The following is a 22,540-nucleotide window of genomic DNA, read 5'->3' as shown; positions in this document are numbered from 1 at the left end:
TTAGGTTTAAGTAGTTCTAAGTTCTAGGGGACTGATGACCACAGATGTTAAGCCCCATAGTGCTCAGAGCCATTTGAACCCGCCTTACCAACAATTAATTTTACATGATCATTCCACTTCAAATCGTTCCGTACGCATACTCCCAGATATTTTACAGAAGTAACTGCTACCAGTATTTGTTCCGCTATCATATAATCATACAATAAAGGATCCTTCTTTCTATGTATTCGCAATACATTACATTTGTCTATGTTAAGGGTCAGTTGACACTCCCTGCACCAAGTGCCTATCCGCTGCAGATCTTCCTGCATTTCGCTGCAATTTTCTAATGCTGCAACTTCTCTGTATACTACAGCATCATCCGCGAAAAGCCGCACGGAACTTCCGACACTATCTACTAGGTCATTTACACTCCTGGAAATGGAAAAAAGAACACATTGACACCGGTGTGTCAGACCCACCATACTTGCTCCGGACACTGCGAGAGGGCTGTACAAGCAATGATCACACGCACGGCACAGCGGACACACCAGGAACCGCGGTGTTGGCCGTCGAATGGCGCTAGCTGCGCAGCATTTGTGCACCGCCGCCGTCAGTGTCAGCCAGTTTGCCGTGGCATACGGAGCTCCATCGCAGTCTTTAACACTGGTAGCATGCCGCGACAGCGTGGACGTGAACCGTATGTGCAGTTGACGGACTTTGAGCGAGGGCGTATAGTGGGCATGCGGGAGGCCGGGTGGACGTACCGCCGAATTGCTCAACACGTGGGGCGTGAGGTCTCCACAGTACATCGATGTTGTCGCCAGTGGTCGGCGGAAGGTGCACGTGCCCGTCGACCAGGGACCGGACCGCAGCGACGCACGGATGCACGCCAAGACCGTAGGATCCTACGCAGTGCCGAAGGGGACCGCACCGCCACTTCCCAGCAAATTAGGGACACTGTTGCTCCTGGGGTATCGGCGAGGACCATTCGCAACCGTCTCCATGAAGCTGGGCTACGGTCCCGCACACCGTTAGGCCGTCTTCCGCTCACGCCCCAACATCGTGCAGCCCGCCTCCAGTGGTGTCGCGACAGGCGTGAATGGAGGGACGAATGGAGACGTGTCGTCTTCAGCGATGAGAGTCGCTTCTGCCTTGGTGCCAATGATGGTCGTATGCGTGTTTGGCGCCGTGCAGGTGAGCGCCACAATCAGGACTGCATACGACCGAGGCACACAGGGCCAACACCCGGCATCATGGTGTGGGGAGCGATCTCCTACACTGGCCGTACACCACTGGTGATCGTCGAGGGGACACTGAATAGTGCACGGTACATCCAAACCGTCATCGAACCCATCGTTCTACCATTCCTAGACCGGCAAGGGAACTTGCTGTTCCAACAGGACAATGCACGTCCGCATGTATCCCGTGCCATCCAACGTGCTCTAGAAGGTGTAAGTCAACTACCCTGGCCAGCAAGATCTCCGGATCTGTCCCCCATTGAGCATGTTTGGGACTGGATGAAGCGTCGTCTCACGCGGTCTGCACGTCCAGCACGAACGCTGGTCCAACTGAGGCGCCAGGTGGAAATGGCATGGCAAGCCGTTCCACAGGACTACATCCAGCATCTCTACGATCGTCTCCATGGGAGAATAGCAGCCTGCATTGCTGCGAAAGGTGGATATACACTGTACTAGTGCCGACATTGTGCATGCTCTGTTGCCTGTGTCTATGTGCCTGTGGTTCTGTCAGTGTGATCATGTGATGTATCTGACACCAGGAATGTGTCAATAAAGTTTCCCCTTCCTGGGACAATGAATTCACGGTGTTCTTATTTCAATTTCCAGGAGTGTATATATATTTGAAAAGCAATGGTCCCATAACACTCCCCTGTGGCACGACAGACGTTACTTTAACGTCTGTAGACGTCTCTCCATTGAGAACAACATGCTGTGCTCTGTCTGCTAAAAACTCTTCAATGCAGCCACACAGTTGGTCTGATATTCCATAGGCTCCTACTTTGTTTATCAGGTGACAGTGCGGAACTGTATCGAACGCCTTCCGGAAGTCAAGGAAAATGGCATCTACCTGGGAGCCTGTATCTAATATATTCGGGGTCTCATGAACAAATAAAGCGAGTTGGGTCTCACACGATCGCTGTTTCCGGAATCCATGTTGATTCCTACAGAGTAGATTCTGGGTTTCCAAAAACGACATGATACTCGAGCAAAAAACATGTTCTAAAATTCTACAACAGATCGACATCAGAGATATAGGCCTATAGTCTTGCAAAACTGCTCGACGACCCTTCTTGAAAACTGGGACTACCTGTGCTCTTTTCCAATCAATTGGAACCTTCCGTTCCTCTAGAGACGTGCGGTACACGGCTGTTATAAGGGGGGCAAGTTCTTTCGCGTACTCTGTGTAGAATCGAATTGGTATCCCGTCAGGTCCAGTGGACATTCCTCTGTTGAGTGATTTCAGTTGCTTTTCTATTCCTTGGACACTTATTTCGATGTCAACCAATTTTTCGTTCGTGCGATTATTTACAGAAGGAACTGCAATGCTGTCTTCCTCTGCGAAACATCGTTGGAGAAAGGTGTTTAGTATTTCAGCTTTACGCCTGTCATCCTCTGTTTCAATGCCATTATCATCCCAGAGTGTCTGGATTTTCTGTTTCGAGCCACTTACTGATTTAACGTAAGACCAGAACTTCCTAGGATTTTGTGTCAAGTCGGTACACAGAATTTTACTTTCGAATTCACTGAACGTTTCACTCATAGCCCTCCTTACGCTAACTTTGACATCGTTTAGCTTCTATTTGTCTGAGAGGTTTTGGCTGCGTTTAAATTTGCAGTGCAGCTCTCTTTGCTTTCGCAGTAGTTTCCTAACTTTGTTGTTGAACCACGGTGGGTTTTTCCCGTCCCTCACAGTTTTACTCGGCACGTATCTTCAACTTTTTCCAAAAACACTCAACATTGTCAGTGTCGGAAATGAAATTTTCGTTTTGATATGTTAGGTAGTCTGAAATCTGCCTCCTATTACTCTTGCTAAACAGAGAAACCTTCCTCCATTTTTTCATATTCTTATTTACTTCCATATTCAGGGATGCTTAAACGGCCTTATGATCGCTGATTCCCTGTTCTGCGCTTACAGTTGTTGCATTACTCTGTGTTTAGTGTTGTCCTTTGCTGCTTTCCTAAAAGTATTTTCACAGAAATAAAGATAACTGGGCCAACAAACCGAATAAATTGTAATTACGTTACGACTCTGTAACGAGCCATCGGAAGCCATGGGTCCCTCACACTAAAATAGCCTGATAGTGTCTTTGAACAGTCTCCAAAATCAGTGGATTTTGGGTTCCCTCTGATGAATGTTATGCAAAATCCCTCGACTAATGAATAAGATGTTTGACTAGTGTACTGCAGATATTTCTACTGGTCACTGACGACAGTGTACTGAACAATATTGTTGTTGTTGTGGTCTTCAGTCCAGAGACTGGTTTGATGCAGCTCTCCGCGCTACTCTATCCTGTGCAAGCTTCTTCATCTCCCAGTACCTACTGCAACCTACATCCTTTTGAATCTGTTTAGTGTATTCATCTCTTGGTCTCCCTCTACGATTTTTACCCTCCACGCTACCCTCCAATACCAAATTGGTGATCCCTTGATGCCTCAGAATATGCCCTACCAACCGATCTCTTCTAATCAAGTTGTGCCTCAAATTTCTCTTCTTTCCAATTCTATTCAGTACCTCCTCGTTAGTTATGTGATCTACCCATCTAATCTTCAGCATTCTTCTGTAGCACCACATTTAGAAAACTTCTATTCTCTTCTTGTCTAAACTATTTATCGTCCACTATTATTATATGACTATTTTTCATTTGCAGACTGATAACTACTGGTTGGTTACTACCTCTAAGTATATGTGACAAGTGCAAGCTATTAAAGGTTATTCTCTCCTAGGCAGCAGGTCGGGTGTTGAAGTGTGGACGCATGGATGCAAAAGGGTTTGTCGTTACTGACAGGCATAGGGCAATTAGTGAGGCAGTTAGAAAACATCGCCTAGTAAATTGTATGACTTTTTTGTGAGAAGACTGTTCGACACAGAGAAAAAGCAACCAACACACTGGTATGTGTGCATATTAAGGTACCACCTGTAAAAGTATCTGCCCTTATACCTGTTACATCCCGCATATATAATACGCAATATCTTCAAATTAAAAAAAGTCTTTATTCTTGAGTCGACAGCCACGAAGAAGTCATTAAACGAAAGAAAAATTATTTGCAGATCTGTTTTTATTTAACGATTTTATTTACTTTTCGCCATGATTGTCAATTTTTTAGGCCATTGGCATTTTTCAAATGCACGATCGCTCCGACGAGTGTCCAGTCAAGCTTATTGTTTAACACATGGTATACTGCGTTTGTAAGAGTAATTCGATTTATGTACCATACTACGCCTATGTTAGATTTCTAAAATGTCAGAGAAACATACCCAGATCAAGTGATGCCTACAACATCTTATGAAGATTATAAAGCGCTGCGCTAACGCATTAAGAAGACTTATGCTGTCCGGAGGCTTCCACCAGCGACTATGCAAGAGCGACCAGTTGCCTGCAGATTTCTGAAAAGATAGCGCAGTTTTAAGTTCGCAGTTTCAGACTCAGTAGGGAAATTAGCGGCTATCAAATACTTATATTCATTTCTGTTTTTTTTTTTCTGGAGAGAGATAGATATTGTTAATGTCCCCAAGTATGTCTCTCTACCGACAGAACCATTTTTGTGTTTGGTAGCTAAGCAGTTCCTGTGTCAGAAATGTGTAACGATTTTGGAAGCTAATGTAGTCACAGGAGTGATGGAATGGGGATCTTTCTATGTCGGTGTTATCGTTTACTCCCAACATGCTAAATTGTGGTTTTTCCCCCACAACTTCGTAGGAAGGTAAAAGTGTTTACCTACTGAGATTACAATTATTGGCAAGCTTCCCAGCAGACGATTTGAAGTAATATTTTCTATAATGACTACAGCCTGTTAACGACTGCTTTTGTGCCCGCTATCCAATATGTTTAGGCCATTACGGAGCAAACTGTACCGTCCCAAGTTGTTAAGCTAATGACTCCATCGTCGCTCTAACGCCCTGAGATATTAGCTCTGTCTTCCCATTTTCTCTGCCTGATTTACAACAGTGACTGCTTAACTATCTATTCTTTGCGCGCAAATCTTCCAACTATAAATTTTTGATTCAAACTTCCCATCGTTGTCTGAACCACGGGAACGCGGTAGTAAGATAAATTGAGAGTACGAATGAACTTGCCTCAAACCGCGATTAACTGATCTGCAGTTCTATTCTAACAGGATCAATATCGAGGCTTCCAGCCTCATCTTCACATGTGCCTAACACATATGCATGAAATCGATGTGTGATTTGTTTACCATGTGACTTGTCTTGCTGTCGTCAGTTGTCCTGCACTAACGTTCAGTGTCGGACCAGGGACCCACAGCATTACTCACGATTCTGCTGTCGGGCATTCGTGGTGTCACTTCGCGAGTAGCGGTGTGGGTCCTTGGTTTGACAGCACACTGTACTGCAGCACAAATGATGATAGCCACACAGGGTCACAAGATAAAAAACATATATCGATTTGAGGCATGTGCATCGATTTGATGCATGTGCATCTGGTACATCTGAAGATGAGGGTGGAAGCCTTGATTTCGATCTTGTTAAAATAAAGTTCAAAATCATTTAATCGCATTTTAGACAAATTAATTCTTACTATCAATAAAAAGTTCTTTTTTTTTTTATAGCCAGCATGTGAATCGTCAGGTCGTCGTAGGCATATGTAGTGGATATTCTTTGAACTAGAGGCTGCATTCGTCCGCAGACGTGTCTGTGAAAGAATACATCTTCGTTTCTCTAGACATTATCGGTAAGTGTGTGGCACGTCGTCTGTCATGGTTTTTGTAGAGAGACGTTTATGGCACGTAAAGCGTTTTACAAACGTGAAGTTTTACAAGTAACGCTTTGCCCTGGTAGATGGGAAATAATAGTTAATAAAAAGCATTTATTTGGAACATTGTGGTTAAAAAAAAAGTATTCCAAGCGTTACGGTTGGTATGAACAGCACACTGCTTTACTGACAAGCACTTGCCTCACTCCGACCTGGAAACAGTCAGTAGTCATTAGGCTTTGGGGTTTCGCTGGGGGAGTGGAGGTAAAGGAGCAAGCGGAGGGAGGAACTACAAGCTTAACGCAAACTTGACTGTTGACACACTCCCATTCTTCATTGAAACGGACTTTAGCTCAGAATGGAGTGGATAATGCTGCTATCGAAATCTTTGACTGCCTACGCGACTATATTAAATGCCTGACAAATAGTGAAGCTAAATTCGAAAGTAAGTTGAGAAAGTTCCTTCTGACCAGTCCTTCAGTTCCCTAGAAGAATTTTTTTCGACTGGTTCCAGATGATTTAGTGTAAAAGTTTAACATACTCACTTGTGCTGTTCAATCAATTATTGTTTTGTTTTACGTGCAATCCTTTCTAAGTAGTCAACATGCAGCTATATTTCAGTATCAATTCAGTTAGTAACGTGTAAATTGTCTCGTTCCACGTTATTCATCGTGTAAAGTGACAATGCAGACCAAGTAAGAAAGCGAGTATCTGCTGTGAAAGGGGAGTGTGTGATGCGGTGTTGGGCAAACGAGACTCAAAGATAAATGAGGATCAAGTTCTTACATATACATATCTTAAGCTGAGCTACGGTGGCAAGTTGTTCCGGCTGTGAACTAGTGTAGACTACTAGAAAAGTGCCGTGAACATAGCTGAATGGCAACTCTAACGAAGATTTTTTCAATAAGAGGTGCTCCACAGCTGTGATATATTTTAGCAGTTCCACCGTCAGCTGCTAGATCAAACGATTTTATTCGCTAGCGGTCTACATTACCATCTACAGGTACAAAAGTTGAACATTAATTTACCCACGATAGTGGTGCCTGTGGACTGACTTGCCTGAAGAAATACAGCAACCAGCCGCTTTTTTTACGCAGCTTTGTTTTATGGCAAGTAGCCTATTCGGCATTTACTCATTTTGAATGGTGTGCTGCATGAGTAAAACTAAATGTGTTTATGCTGTGCATGTAAAATAGAAAAGGAAGTCACAAATTACAGAACAAAACTGCAGTGTTCAAAATGTGTAGATAAAAAACTTTCTGTCATAGATACAATTGTATTACACCAGTTAAGAGTTGATTGAAAGCCCGAAATGGGTCTTGGATAAAACAAAACTATACAAAAAGTCGCTCGCTGCTGTATTCCTTCAATAACCAAAAGTTGAAATTCATATCTGGGAGCCAGTCACTGGCTGATTATACCACAATGGTCTGTATCTACCCTGCCTAAAATCCTAGTAGCGATGTGCGCAACTCACACCATTAGGCATAAATACAAACTCCCTATAGGCATCTCGAAAACTGTCAATCAGTTGCTGCAAATTAGGCTTGTAGTACCACAACTCCTCTATTACAATTACAGCAGCAGAATAATTAATCTTATTTCCATAAAATGTTAAAGCTAAATCGTCGATTCGTTGCTGTGTGGTAGGAACAAGGAAGGCCAGGCGCAGGTCGTCCGGGTAGTTCCGCATATGGTCCCAGTTTCCATAAAAAAATTCCAACGCAGACATATGCTGTCAAGAATAATCTTTATTTAGAATGTAACGGTACCTTTACGTTTACAGAAAGTCATATACACTCTGTTCCTAACTACAAACGTTAGATATTTTACTTCACTTTGTACAACATCGTTTTTCGCTGGTTCGTCTCCAGCTATTTCTAAACCAATATAAAATGGATTGAGACCTTGAAACAGTTTGTTCTTACAATTGCATTGATTCTCCAAATCGGTCCACGATTTTACTTTAGTTATATCTGCACTGGTCTCTGGCTTTGAATGCGTAACAAATTTAAAACGATTCCTTCTACTGTACTTTAGCCAAGGAACGCCTGAAGAACGTTCCGGTCTTAAACATTCAGGACTAATATACTGACTGCACTGGGAGATAAAGATCTATATCTACATATATACTCCGCTAGCTACCAATCGGTGTGTGGCTGAGGGCACAATTCGCGACAAAGTCATATTTCCACCCCTCTTTCTGAACGCCTCAGTACGAGCTCTAATTTCCCTTACTTTTGAATGTTGATGATTGCGCGATTTGAAAATTGGTGGTAATAATATATGCTCTACATCCTCGGCGAAGATCGGATTTCGGAATTTGGTGAGCAGCCCCTTCCGTTTAGCGCGTCGTTTATCTGCAAGTGTGTCCCACTTCAAACTTTCTATGAGATTTGTAACGCTCTCGCGATGGCTAAATGTACCACTCACGAATCTTGGCGCTCTTCTTTGGACCTTCTCAATCTCTTGAATCAGACCCAACTGGTAAGGGTCCCATACAGATGAATAATACTCTAAGACTGGACGAACTAAAGTATTGTAAGCAATTTCCTTTACTGAAGGACTGCATCGCTTCAGGATTCTACCAATAAAACGCAATCTAGAGTTCGCCTTGCGCTTTACTTGTGCAATCTGATCGTTCCATTTGAGATCATTACGAATAGTCACACCCAGATACTTGACGGATGTTACCGCTTCCAGAGACTGGGCATTTATTTTGTACTCGTTCATTAATGGGGATTTTCGCCTTGTTATACGCAGTAGGTTACACTTACTAATATTGAGAGATAACTGCCAGTCATTACACCACGCATTTATTTTCTGGAAATCCTCATTTATTTGTTCACAACTTTCGTGTGATATTACTTTCCTGTAGATTACAGCATCATCGGCAAAAAGTCTAATGCCGCAGTCAATACCATCAACCAGTGTAAAAAGCAGCGGACCTATTACTCTGCCCTGGGGCACACCTGAAGTTACGCTTGTTTCTGTTCAAGTCACCCCATTTAGGACGACATACTGCTCTCTGTCTGTTAGAAAACCTTCTATACAACCGCATATGTCATCGGACAGACTTTTTGGAACAAGCGACAGTGTGGAACTGAGTCGAACGCCTTTCGAAAGTCGAGAAATATGGCATCAACCTGGGAGCCGGTATCTAGAGCCTGTTGTATATCATCCACAAAGAAGGCCAGCTGTGTCTCGCATGACCGCTGTTTCCTAAAACCGTGCTGGTTTCTGCAGATGAGCTTCTCAGAGTCTAGAAAGGTCATTAAGTCTGAACACAAAATACGTTCCATGATTCTACAACAAATCGATGTTAGTGAAAGTGGCCGGTAATTATGTGCATCCGATTTTCTACCCTTTTTATAGCTTGCTATGACCCGGCCCTTCTTCCAGCCCCATGGAACTTTCCGCTTCTCCAATTATCTATGATAGATGATGGATAAGAATGGTGCTATAATTTGTAACATAGTCAACACAAAATCTTACGGGGATACCGTCTGGGCCAGATGCTTTCCTGGGTTCTAAGGATCTTAATTGATACACTAAACACTATGTCATCCATCTTGCGTTTGTTCGATAATTGAAAGGGGGAATGGAAATGCGGTCTTCTACCTTAAACGAGTTTTTGAAAGCTAGGCTTAGAATTTCGGCCTTCTGTTTTTCATCATCCATTAAATTACCCGTACTGTCAGCAAGAGAAGGTATTGAATTGACTTCTGAAATTTTCCCGACTGCATACCAGGAAATTATTAGAAGGTATTGAATTATTTGTAGTGTTCATAGATTTTACGTATGACCAAAATTTTTTGGGTTATTTTTAGAATGTACAGATAAAATACTGCTTTAAAATTCGTTAAAAGAATCTCTCATTGACCTTTTGACAGCTGCTTTCATTTCGCATAATTCCTGTTTGTCAGCGGGGCAGTGACTACGTTTAAAAGGACTGTGCAAAATTCTCTGCTTTCTCAGCAACTTTCTAATATGTTTGTTGCTTCCCTATATTTTTGTTACCCACATAACTTCTCTAGCACGTGGTGGGCAATACCTTTAAATTCCGGCCAAAGATGCTCAATATCTTTGTGTTCCTAGGAGAATGATTGGAGCTGACTATGAAGATATTCATTAATGACACCTTTATTTGCTTTCCCAAACAAGAAAACTCTACGCTGTTTCTTTGGTTTTTTTGCAACTTCCACTGACATAGAAGCCACAATGACATTATGGTCGCTAATACCTTCTTCTAAATTAACTTTCCCAGAAAGATCAGGTCTGTCTGTAGCCAAGATATCTAATATGTTACCATCTCGAGTTGGTTTTCTAACCAATTGCTCGTGGTTATATGTTGAGAGCGCTCCTAGAATAACTTCACACGAGTCTTTGCTTCCGCCCCCTGTGATAAACGTGTAATTTTCCCAGTCAATGGATGCCAGATTAAAGTCTCCACCTATAACGAATGGATAATTTGGATATTTATTTTCTATGTACTCAAGACTTTCCCTGAAACGCTCTGCGACGTTTGTTGCGGATGCTGGAGGTCTATAAAAACATCCTAATACAATGGTTAATCCTTGTCAGATTGACAGCTTTATCCAGACTATTTCATGGCCCGACCCAGTATCGATCACAACTGCGCTTAAACAGCCTTTAATTGCAATGAGCCGGCCGTTGTGGCCGTGCGGTTCTAGGCGCTTCAGTTTGGAACCGCGTGTCCGCTACGGTCGCAGGTTCGAATCCTGCCTCGGGCATGGGTGTGTGTGATGTCCTTAGGTTAGTTAGGTTTAAGTAGTTCTAAGTTCTAGGGGACTGATGACCACAGATGTTAAGTCCCATGGCGCTCAGAGCCATTTAATTGCAATGAACACATCACCTCCCATAGCATCAATCCTATCCTTCGTAAACAACGTCCAATATGTTGTTGTTGTTGTGGTCTTCATCCCTGAGACTGGTTTGATGCAGCTCTCCATGCTACTCTCTTCCAAGTCCTTTACTGTTTCTGACAGAATTACAATGTCATTGGCGAACCTCAAAGTTTTTATTTCTTCTCCATGGATTTTAATACCTACTCCGAATTTTTCTTTTGTTTCCTTCACTGCTTGCTCAATATACAGATCGAATAACATCGGGAATAGGCTACAGCCCTGTCTCACTCCCTTCCCAACCACTGCTTCCCTTTCATGACCCTCGATTCTTATAACTGCCATCTGGTTTCTGTACAAATTGTAAATAGCCTTCCGCTCCCTGTATTTTATCCTTGCCACCTTCAGAATTTGAAAGAGAGTATTCCAGAGAACATTGTCAAAAGCTTTCTCTAAGTCTACAAATGCTAGAAACGTAGGTTTGCCCTTCCTTAATCTAGCTTCTAAGATGAGTCGTAGGGTCAGTATTGCCTCACGTGTTCCAACATTTCTACGGAATCCAAACTGATCTTCCCCGAGGTCGGCTTCTACTAGTTTTTCCATTCTTCTGTAAAGAATTCGCTTTAGTATTTTGCAGCCGTGACGTATTAAACTGATAGTTCGGTAATTTTCACATCTGTCAACACCTGCTTTCTTTGCGATAGGAATTATTATATTCTTCTTGAAGTCTGAGGGTATTTCGCCTGTTTCATACATCTTGCTCACCAGATGGTAGAGTTTTGTCAGGACTGGCTCTCCCAAGGCCGTCAGTAGTTCCAATGGAATGTTGTCTACTCCGGGGGCCTTGTTTCGACTCAGGTCTTTCAGTGCTCTGTCAAACTCTTCACGCAGTATCGTATCTCCCATTTCATCTTCATCTACAGCCTCTTCCATTTCCATATTATTGTCCTTAAGTACATCGCCCTTCTATAGACCTTCTATATACTCCTTCCACCTTTCTGCTTTCCCTTGTTTGCTTAGAACTGGGTTTCCATCTGAGCTCTTGATGTTCATGCAAGTGGTTCTCTTATCTCCAAAGGTCTCTTTAATCTTCCTGTAGGCAGTATCTACCTTGCCTCCAGTGAGATAAGCCTCTACATCCTTACATTTGTCCTCTAGCCATCCCTGCTTAGCCATTATGCACTTCCTGTCGATCTCATATTTGAGACGTTTGTATTCCTTTTTGCCTGTTTCATTTACTGCATTTTTATATTTTCTCCTTTCATCAATTAAATTCAATATCTCTTGTGTTACCCAACGATTTCTACTAGCCCTCGTCTTTTTACCTACTTGATCCTCTGCTGCCATCACTACTCCATCCCTCAAAGCTACCCATTCTTCTTCTTCTGTATTTCTTTCCCCCATTCCAGTCAATTGTTCCCTTATACTCTCCCTGAAACTCTGTACAACCTCTGGTTTTTTCAGTTTATCCAGTTCCCATCTCCTTAAATTCCCACATTTTTGCAATTTCTTCAGTTTTAATCTACAGTCATAACCAATAGATTGTGGTCAGAGTCCACATCTGCCCCTGGAAATGTCTTACAATTTAAAACCTGGTTCCTAAATCTCTGTCTTACCATTAGATAATCTATCTGAAACCTGTCAGTATCTCCAGGCTTCTTCCATGTATACAGCCTTCTTTTATGATTCTTGAACCAAGTGTTAGCTATGATTAAGTTGTGCTCTGTGCAAAATTCTACCAGACGGCTTCCTCTTTCATTTCTGAGCCCCAATCCATATTCACCTACTACGTTTCCTTCTCTCCATTTTCCTACTAACGAATTCCAGTCAGCCATGACTGTTAAATTTTCATCACCCTTCACTATCTGAATAATTTCTTTTATTTCATCATACATTTCTTCAATTTCTTCGTCATCTGCAGAGCTAGTTGGCATAGAAACTTGTGCTACTGTAGTAGGCGTGGGCTTCCTGTCTATCTTGGCCACAATAATGCGTTCACTATGCTGTTTGTAGTAGCTTACCCGCATTCCTATTTTCCTATTCATTATTAAACCTACTCCTGCATTACCCCTATTTGCTTTTGTGTTTGTAATCCTGTAGTCGCCTGACCAGAAGTCTTGTTCCTCCTGTCACCGAACTTCACTAATTCCCACTATATCTAACTTTAACCTATCTATTTCCCTTTTTAAATTTTCTAACCTACCTGCCCGATTAAGGGATCTGACATTCCACGCTCCGATCCGTAGAACGCCAGTTTTCTTTCTCCTGATAACGACATCCTCTTGAGTAGTCACCGCCCGAAAATCCGAATGGGGGGAATATTTTACCTCCGGAATATTTTACCCAAGAGGACGACATCATCATTTAACCATACAGTAAAGCTGCATGCCCTCGGGAAAAATTACGGCCGTAGTTTCCCCTTGCTTTCAGCCGTTCGCAGTACCAGCACAGCAAGGCCGTTGTGGTTAGTGTTACAAGGCCAGATCAGTCAATCATCCAGACTGTTGCCCTTGCAACTACTGAAAAGGCTGCTGCCCCTCTTCAGGAACTACAGGTTTGTCTGTCCTCTCTACAGATACCCCTCCGTTGTGGTTGCACCTACGGTACGGCTATCTCTATCGCTGAGGTATGCAAGCCTCCCCACCAACGGCAAGGTGCATGGTTCATGGGGGGGCGGGTTCTCCAACGAGTTCAAAATATAGCAGTGAAATTTAGAACTCGTATTATTGTCCAATACGAGTTCAAAATTTCACTGCTATTTATGTCTGGTTTCAAGCAGCTTTCGGTATCTAATAAAATATAGCCATTGTTACTGTTTATTTCGGAGAGTAACTTGGGGATCTTGCTACAGGCACATCAATATTTTACTAACATGAGATTTAGCATATTTAAATGGCCCTTTTAGGCGAACTAACAATTTTTACAGTTGGCACACCCACATCAGTGTCATGAACTGGTAATTTTTCAGGCCAGCGGTTTGTTTCCCGTGGGGAGGAACCTAATCTCGTAACAAACCCCTATGCTTCGTGTGTGTAATAAATCCCTGATCTATCGAGGGGCGTCCTACAACCTTCCACCCCATAGCGTAGGTCGAGGAATCTACAACCACTTTCGTCACAGAGCCGACGTAGCCTCTGGTTTAGATTCTCCACTCGACTCCAAACCAGAGGACCCCGGTCCACCCTGGCTACGATGCTGCAGATCGTCAGCTTGGCTTCCACTCCTCGAGACGTGGAGGTCGCCTTCGCCAATTTAGCCAGCCGTCGAAAGGACCCAAGGATTTCCTTGGAACCCCGACGACAGGCAACGTTGGTGCCGATGTGTGTGCAATCTGCAGCTGACTGCACCCTGGACCCTCGACAGCCGCCGGAAGAGCCTCTTCCACATCCTGGACAAGGCCCCCCGGCAAGCACACCGAGTGGACGTTGGACTTCTTACCCGCCCTAGCCGCTATGTTCCTGAGAGTGTGTAGTGCAAGCAGTATAACAGTTGTTGTTGTGGTCTTCAGTCCTGAGACTGGTTTGATGCAGCTCTCCATGCTACTCTATCCTGTGCAAGCTTCTTCATCTCCCAGTACCTACTGCAACCTACATCCTTCTGAATCTGCTTAGTGTATTGATCTCTTGGTCTCCCTCTACGATTTTTACCCTCCACGCTGCCCTCCAATGCTAAATTTGTGATCCCTTGATGCCTCAAAACATGTCCTACCAACCGATCCCTTCTTCTAGTCAAGTTGTGCCACAAACTTCTCTTCTCCCCAATCCTATTCAATACCTCCTCATTAGTTATGTGATCTACCCACCTTATCTTCAGCATTCTTCTGTAGCACCAAATTTCGAAAGCTTCTATTCTCTCCTTGTCCAAACTGGTTATCGTCCATGTTTCACTTCCATACATGGCTACACTCCATACAAATACAACAAGTATAACAGTGCACATGGAAAATTACTAATAGATTGTAACTATCTAGCGACAGTGATGCGCTACTTAAATGATTATAGATATGGATTTCAAATTTTACTCGGGAAGATGGTCATGTAGACAGAACCAGTAGAGAATAAAGTTGTGTAAACCAGCTGCCGAGGGTGCTAGTCAGAAGTTCATTCCTATTATAATGTACCTCTCCACTGGGAGGATTAACAATCCACTTTTATCTTTTCCATGGCGCATATGGAGACAAAGATTCTTGACTGTGTATTAGAGAGAATCGAAATGATTCTTTTACTCTTTATTAACTGTATGCAGAGTATGTAAGTAGCCTGTTTGTGTATTTATATGTTGGCAGTGATATACAGCACTATACAGTGCATTAATATCACTGACAGCACTGTGCGCCCTCTGTAAGAGACTCTGTGGGTGGTCAGTCTCACAGTTAGAAGTTAATAATTAGCTGTGATGGAGGTTTGCTGTGTTAACGCGAGCGGACGGTCTGGACGTGTGTCCGTCATGGAGATACAATATTGATTGGTCATGGATTGTAAAATGTGAGTAATGGAATTATTGACGATTATACAATTTTTCGAACTGGATGTCACATGATTAAGGTAAAATCTGCTAGATACATTGTTTGGTCTGGAACAAAATCTTTCCTATGCCAACAACATGCCTATCAGTAGTTGGAGCCCACAGTAGGGTGTTTTAAAAAATAATGCCCATATCGAGTAACTACACTACTGGCCATTAAAATTGCTACACCACGAAGATGACGGGATACAGACGCGAAATTTAACCGACAGGAAGAAGATGCTGTGATACGCAAATGATTAGCTATTCAGAGCATTCACACAAGGCTAGCGCCTGTGGCAACACCTACAAAGTGCTGACATGAGGAAAGTTTCCAACCGATTTCTCATACACAAACAGCGGTTGACCGGCGTTGCCTGGTGAAACGTTGTTGTGATGCCTCGTGTAAGGAGGAGAAATGCGTACCATCACGTTTCCGACTTTGATAAAGGTCGCATTGTAGCCTATCGCGATTGCGGTTTACCGTATTGCGACATTGCTGCTCGCGTTGGTCGAGATCCAATGACTGTTAGCAGAATATGGAATCAGTGGTTCAGGAGGGTAATACGGAACGCCGTGCTGGATCCCAACGGCCTCGTATCACTAGCAGTCGAGATGACAGGCATCTTATCCGCAGGGCTGTAACGGATCGTGCAGCCACATCTCGATCCCTGAGTCAACAGATGGGGACGTTTGCAAGACAACAACCATCTGCACGAACAGTTCGACGGCGTTTGCAGCAGCATGGACTATCAGCTCGGAGACCATGGCTGCGGTTACCCTAGACGCTGCATCACAGACAGGAGCGCCTGCGATGGTGTAGGCCTACTCAACGACGAACCTGGCTGCACGAATGGCAAAAGGTCATTTTTTCGGATGAATCCAGGTTCTGTTTACAGCATCATGATGGTCGCATCCGTGTTTGGCGACATCGCGGTGAACGCAAATTGGAAGCGTGTGTTCGTCATCGCCATACTGGCGGATCACACCCGGCGCGATGGTAAGGGGTGCCATTGGTTACGCGTCTCGGTCACCTCTTGTTCGCATTGACGGCACTTTGAACAGTGGTCGTTACATTTCAGATGTGTTACGATCCGTGGCTCTACCCTTCATTCGATCCCTGCGAAACCCTACATTGCAGCATAATAACGCACGACCGCATGTTGCAGGTCCTGTACGGGCCTTTCTGGATACAGTAAATGTTCGACTGCTGCCCTGACCAGCACATTCTCCAGATCTCTCACCAACTGAAAACGTTTGGTCGATGGTGGCCGAGCAACTTGGTTTTCACAATACGCCACTCGCTACTCTTCATGAACTGTGGTATCGTGTTGAAGCTGCTTGGGCAGCTGTACCTGTATACGCCATCCGAGCTCTGACTCAATGCCCAGGCCTATCGAGGCCGTTATTACGGCCAAAGGTGGTTGTTCTGGGCACTGAATTCTCAGGATCTATGCACCCAAATTGCATGAAAATGTAATCACATGTAAGTTCTAGTATAATATATTTGCCCAATGAATACCCGTTTATCATCTGCATTTCTTCTTGGTGTAGCAATTTTAATGGCCAGTAATGTATTTTGCAAATGGGCACGGGGAACAGTTCGGCAGCTCGGTCTCTGGCATGTTGCGCCGTGTTTGCGTGGTGGAGACGCTACCTTGATCCTCCCGCAGTGGCAGGCCCTGTAGGGCGGCAGCGGCGTGCAGTTCTCCAGCACGACGGGCCGGTCGAGGCTGGAGCCGGGCGCCCTCCAGGCGGGGGGCGGGTAGGGCAGCGGGGCGGCGCCCCCCAGCCGGCTGCTGCCGCTGCTGTCGGGCTGGCTCTGCGCCGGCTGCTGGTGGTGGTACTGCTGCAGCTGCTGCTGCAGGCGCGCCGTCGCGATGTACGCGTGCGACACGGACTTGAGCAGCGGCACCTGTCGCTGCCACGCCGCCTCCTTGCCGCCTGCGGGCGTCGGCGTCGCGGGCCTGTGGGCGGACAGGTTACAAAATACCACCGTTGCGTTAAAAAAAACGACGTTTCACTAACGATGATGAAGTCTTTGAAAAGTGTTACCGTCGACTCTGGAGACGAAATTCAGACATTCGATGTTACCAAATAAATCAGGCTTGTTGTAGCTACAGCCAAATTTTCGTCATTTAGACGAGTGTTTTTCTAAAGATCTCTTAACCACACCAGTGTAACATCTGCGTCGTATCGACTTTGGCCATGGCGGTGACGAGAGGGAAGGGGAGGGTGAGGGTGAAGAGTACTCTCAACGAACTATGGCGAGGATGAAACTTCCTGGCAGATTAAAACTGTGTGCCGGACCGAGACTCTAACTCGGGACCTTTGCCTTTCGCGGACAAGTGCTCTACCATCTGAGCTACCCAAGCACGACTCACGCCCTGTCCTCACAGCTTTACTTCTGTCAGTACCTCGTCTCCTACCTTCCAAACTTTACAGAAGCTCTCCTGCGAACATTGCAGAACTAGCACTCCTGAAAGAAAGGATATTGCGGAGATATGGCTTAGCCACGGCCTAGGAGATGTTTCCAGAATGAGATTTTCACTCTGCAGCGGAGTGTTCGCTGATATGAAACTTCCTGGCAGATTAAAACTGTGTGCCGGACCGAGACTCGCTTGGGTAGATGGTAGAGCACTTTTCCGCAAAAGGCAAAGGTCCCGAGTTCGAGTCTCGGTCCGGCACACAGTTTTAATGTGCCAGGAAGTTTCATCAGCGCACACTCCGCTGCAGAGTGATAATCTCATTACGCGAGGATAATCGCTGTTGTTGTAGCTGACTGTGGACTGATACCTCTCATTGTTCATTCAGTTGATGCTTTCGTTGTGTGAAGTAGTTTGTACCAAAATTGTTTGAAAATTTTGTTTAATTGCTGGAAACGACATTTCGAATTATGTACGTACACTTTCTCTTTATTATATGTACGACTACATTTTCTCTATGTGAGTATAAATACAGGGTGCGTCAGCGTTCGTAGCGTAACCTGACTTATGTAATACAATGACGTACTGCAGGAATGCGCGCCAGCTCGTGCCGCATTCGTGCACTAATGAGCTGTCATTTCGAGTGTGACAGTGATATGGAGCGGTGGAGTGCCTTTGCTGTTGAAAGGTATTTCTAGAATAACGACTCTGTTATTGCTACTCAGCGTCTTTTTCGGCAACATTTGAACTTGGGACGTCATGGGAAAGTTCCAGATGGACGGACCATTGTGAGGTGGATACGTGCATTTCTAACAACAGGTTCTGTTTGCAATGGCAAACCGGAAAGGAGTGAAAGAACTGTGCGGACACCAGAAGCCGTGGAATATGTTCGTGCTGCACTATTGCGTAGCTCAAAAAGATCTGCTCGTCGTCATGCGCAAACTGTGCATATGTCCGATCGCTCATTCAGGCGAATATTGCACGAAGATCTCCATTTTCACCCATACAGGCTGCAGATTGTGCATGAAATTAGGTCTCGCGATTGGGTTTCACACGAAACATTCTGCTTAACCATGCGTGATCTCCTTCGCCAAAATCCACAAATGTTGCACACCATTGCGATGTCAGATGAAGCTAATTTCGAGTAATGTGGTTCAGTGAATAAACAGAATATGCGTTATTGGGGTGATGTAAATTCGCATGAACTGCAAATCAAGCCCTTTCACAGTTCTCGTGTCACAGTGTGGTGTTGAGGATGACAGCGGTGAGGCTGTAACTGTCACCAGCGAACGCTGCCTAAAGATGCTGCAGGACTTCGTTCTTCCCCAATTAGGTATGGTCAATGAGGATGTGGAACAATTATGGTTTCAACAAGATGGAGCGACCTCGCATACAGCCAGAATTTGCATGGATTTCTTGCGACAGACATTTCCCGGCGGAGTAATTTCTCGTTTTTATGACATTTCCTGGCCGCCTCGCTCACCTCGTCTTTCATGTGCAGACTTTTTCTTTGGGGCTACCTGAAGAAATAAGTGTTCCGAACACGTTGAGCCACCATTCCTGAGTTGAAGGATCGCATCACAACTGTCATCGGCAATGTCCCAGGGGTACGATACGCCGAGTTATGGAAAGCTTCCAACGCCGCCTAGATGAATGTGTTGTGCAGAGGGGCCGTCATTTGACAGGAGTCATATTCAAAAAGTTCAAATAGTTCAAATGGCTCTGAGCACTATGGGACTTAACATCTATGGTCATCAGTCCCCTAGAACTTAGAACTACTTAAACCTAACTAACCTAAGGACATCACACAACACCCAGCCATCACGAGGCAGAGAAAATCCCTGACGCCGCCGGGAATCGAACCCGGGAACCCGGGCGTGGGAAGCGAGAACGCTACCGCACGAGCACGAGATGCGGGCTACTCAAAAAGTAATCCACGCAATGGACAATGACTTGCACATTAGTAAATGGCATACCTTTAAGCATTAATTGACATAAGAGGTAACAAATAAATTACAGTTACTGCCTGATGATGCGTTTTTAATATTCTAATATGAAAGCTGCCGCATCCTGTGCTTATATAAAGGATACCAATAAATCCACAGTTAAAGTTTTTCAGATGTTTGTGTTCCGTCTGTTTTACTCTGTTTTCTATCGGCTCCCGATGCGAATACGTAATCCGTAACCATTGAGAGCAGAGCACCGAATGAAATACTACAACGAGAACATGAAAGTCCAGGCACAATGCAGAGTCGAAATCCAATATGCAGAATGGCTTGGTAGTAATTAGAGTTACGCCCTACGACAATTACAGTATGGTAATGTTGGCTCGACAGAACATGCAAAACTGTAAACTTTGATGGCCGATGGATGATCGTAAACAGGGCATAAAATCTTGGTGAATTTCATTCTATGTACTCATTTGGGCAGTAACTATACCTCGCTGACAGGTGCGTGAACAACATACGCAGATGTCAGCATTTGAAAGATGATGTGTAGCTGGGCTCAAAGAAGTCAGTTGAAGTAATAGGCGAATCGCTCAAGATCTGAACAGGAACAATGCCACTCTTCAACGATGGTGACATGAATGGATGAACCATGACTGGACACAGCATCAAGAAGGAAGCAGTGGACCTACAGAGAGATGACAGAATGTGAGGACCGAGCAGTTGTCAGAGAGGCTCTCAGAACCCCAAATTCATGATTGTCAACGGTCCGACGCACAACTGGTGGTTCAGTGACTTCAAGGATCATTAATACGCGGCCCACAGAATGGGGGAAACCTGTTTGCAATGGTGTCCACTCATTGAGTGAAGTAGAATTGTCTTCGGTGATGAGCCCCGCTTCGAACTGACCTCCGATGACCAGCAAAGACGTGTCTGGAGACGCCACAAACAGCGGTGGGATACCAGTCTGACTGTCGGCCGCCATACGACGCAATAATCGGGAGTAGTGGTCTGAGATGCCATTTCTTTTCAGAGCAGCGCCCATTTGATTGCCATCCGTGGCACCTATATAGCACAGTGGTACGTCGACGATATTCTGCACCCCGTTTTGTTGCCTTTATAGCAAGCCATCCTGGGATTACATTTCAGCAAGGTAATGCCCGACCACACACGAGTCGAGTTTCTATTGCTTGTCATGTTGCTTACCAAACCGTACCTTGGTAAGCAATGTTGACGGATATTTTCCCAATTGAGGATGTTTGGAGCATTATGGGCAGAGCCCTCCAACCACCTCGGGATTTTGACGATCTAAGGCGCACATTGAACAGAATTTGGCACGATGTCCCTCAGGAGGACATTCAACTACTCTTTCAACACCAAGCCGAATAATTGCTTGTGTAGGAACCAGAGATGTATCAACTCGTTATTGACTTGCTCAATTTGTGAAGCTCTTTCTCTTGAATAAAGTATCCAATTTTTCTGTTACTTTAATCATTTGTTTGTCTGTACATATAAGAGGGTAATCCCAAAAGTAAGGCCTCCTGTTTTTTAATAAGTACAGAACTCTGTGTGGCAGTTGGTCGCACTGTTATGAAGAGTGCTTCACGCGTTGTGTGTAAACATGCGCACGCCTCGCTTGGCAGCCGTTGAGAATGGAGCTTCCACTGGATGTTACCGCCAAGTACGAATTGCGGGCAGTTATTCGGTTTTTGAACGCAAAGGGCATTGCGCCGATTGAAATCCATCGCCATTTGACGGAAGTGCATGGTGAGTCGTGCATGGATGTCGAAAATGTTCGTAAGTGGTGTAGAGAGTTTGCAGCTGGTCGGACCGAAATTCACGACGAACAAAGGAGCGGGAGACCGTCAATTTCTGAAGAGACAGTGTTCAAGGTTGAGCAAAGCATGCGTGAAGATTGGCGGATCACCCTGGATGATCTCTGCACGTTGGTTCCTGACGTTTCCCGAAGCACCGCTCACGGAATTTTAACGGAAACATTGTACTACCGCAAAGCGTGCGCAAGGTGGGTGCCACGCATGCTGACTGAGGACCACGTGCGGCACCGAGTTGATGCTTCCTACGCATTTCTTCACCGCCTTGCAGCCTAACAGGACAACTATCTGGACTCAACTGTCACGGGTGCTGAAACCTGGGCATACCACTTTACACCTGAGACTATAACTTTCTGAACAGCATGGCGGCGAGCTGGTATGACATGGGCATACAAAAACTGCCACAGCGTCTACAAAAGTGCATCGACAGAAATGGTGATTATGTGGAAAAATAGCTAAATGTCCAAGCTGTAAACTGATGTAAACCATTGTAGAAATAAACAGGTCTATATACTTATAAAAAAATAGGAGACCTTACTTTTGGGATTACCCTCGTAGATTTGTTCTAACGATTTCCGTCCCATTTGGATAATTCCTTCGTGGTGCCCAGTTTTTTTGTCTTTGAATGTACATCTAGTCAGTAGCCTAGGGTACTACCAATGGATATGACCGTTTCAGATTTGCGTCGCGTTACATCCACAGTTATAAGCAAAAAGGAAATAGAAAATTATAACTTTAATTCTTGTTAATTTGCCATTGCCAGCAAATAGCTAGGTTAATAAATAAATCAATATAGAAATGAAAAATATCTTTATATCTGAAACATCACATTGATTAGTAAAATCGCCGGCCGAAGTGGCCGATCGGTTCTAGGCGCTACAGTCTGAAACCGCGCGACCACTACGGTCGCAGGTTCGAATCCTGCCTCGGGCATGGATGTGTTTGATGTCCTTCGGTTAGTTAGGTTTAAGTAGTTCTAAGTTCTAGGGGACTGATGGCCTCAGAAGTTAATTCCCATAGTTCTCAGAGCCATTTGAAC

At 44.5% G+C, this 22,540-nt stretch overlaps 1 protein-coding gene across 1 annotated transcript in view; it reads right to left on the bottom strand.

Moving 5' to 3' along the window:
• Positions 1–22,540, bottom strand: part of LOC124545898 (calcium release-activated calcium channel protein 1-like) — a 139,382-nt gene that overhangs the window by 52,412 nt on the left and 64,430 nt on the right. Inside the window, exon 4 of the mRNA XM_047124858.1 lies at positions 16,955–17,264. Coding sequence (XP_046980814.1) covers positions 16,955–17,264 — 310 coding nt within the window. The remainder of the gene's footprint in view (positions 1–16,954; positions 17,265–22,540) is intronic.

This window comes from Schistocerca americana, chromosome 8, assembly GCF_021461395.2.
Source record: "Schistocerca americana isolate TAMUIC-IGC-003095 chromosome 8, iqSchAmer2.1, whole genome shotgun sequence".
Taxonomy (NCBI): Eukaryota; Metazoa; Arthropoda; class Insecta; order Orthoptera; family Acrididae; genus Schistocerca; species Schistocerca americana.
This window is presented reverse-complemented; position numbering and strand designations above follow the sequence as displayed.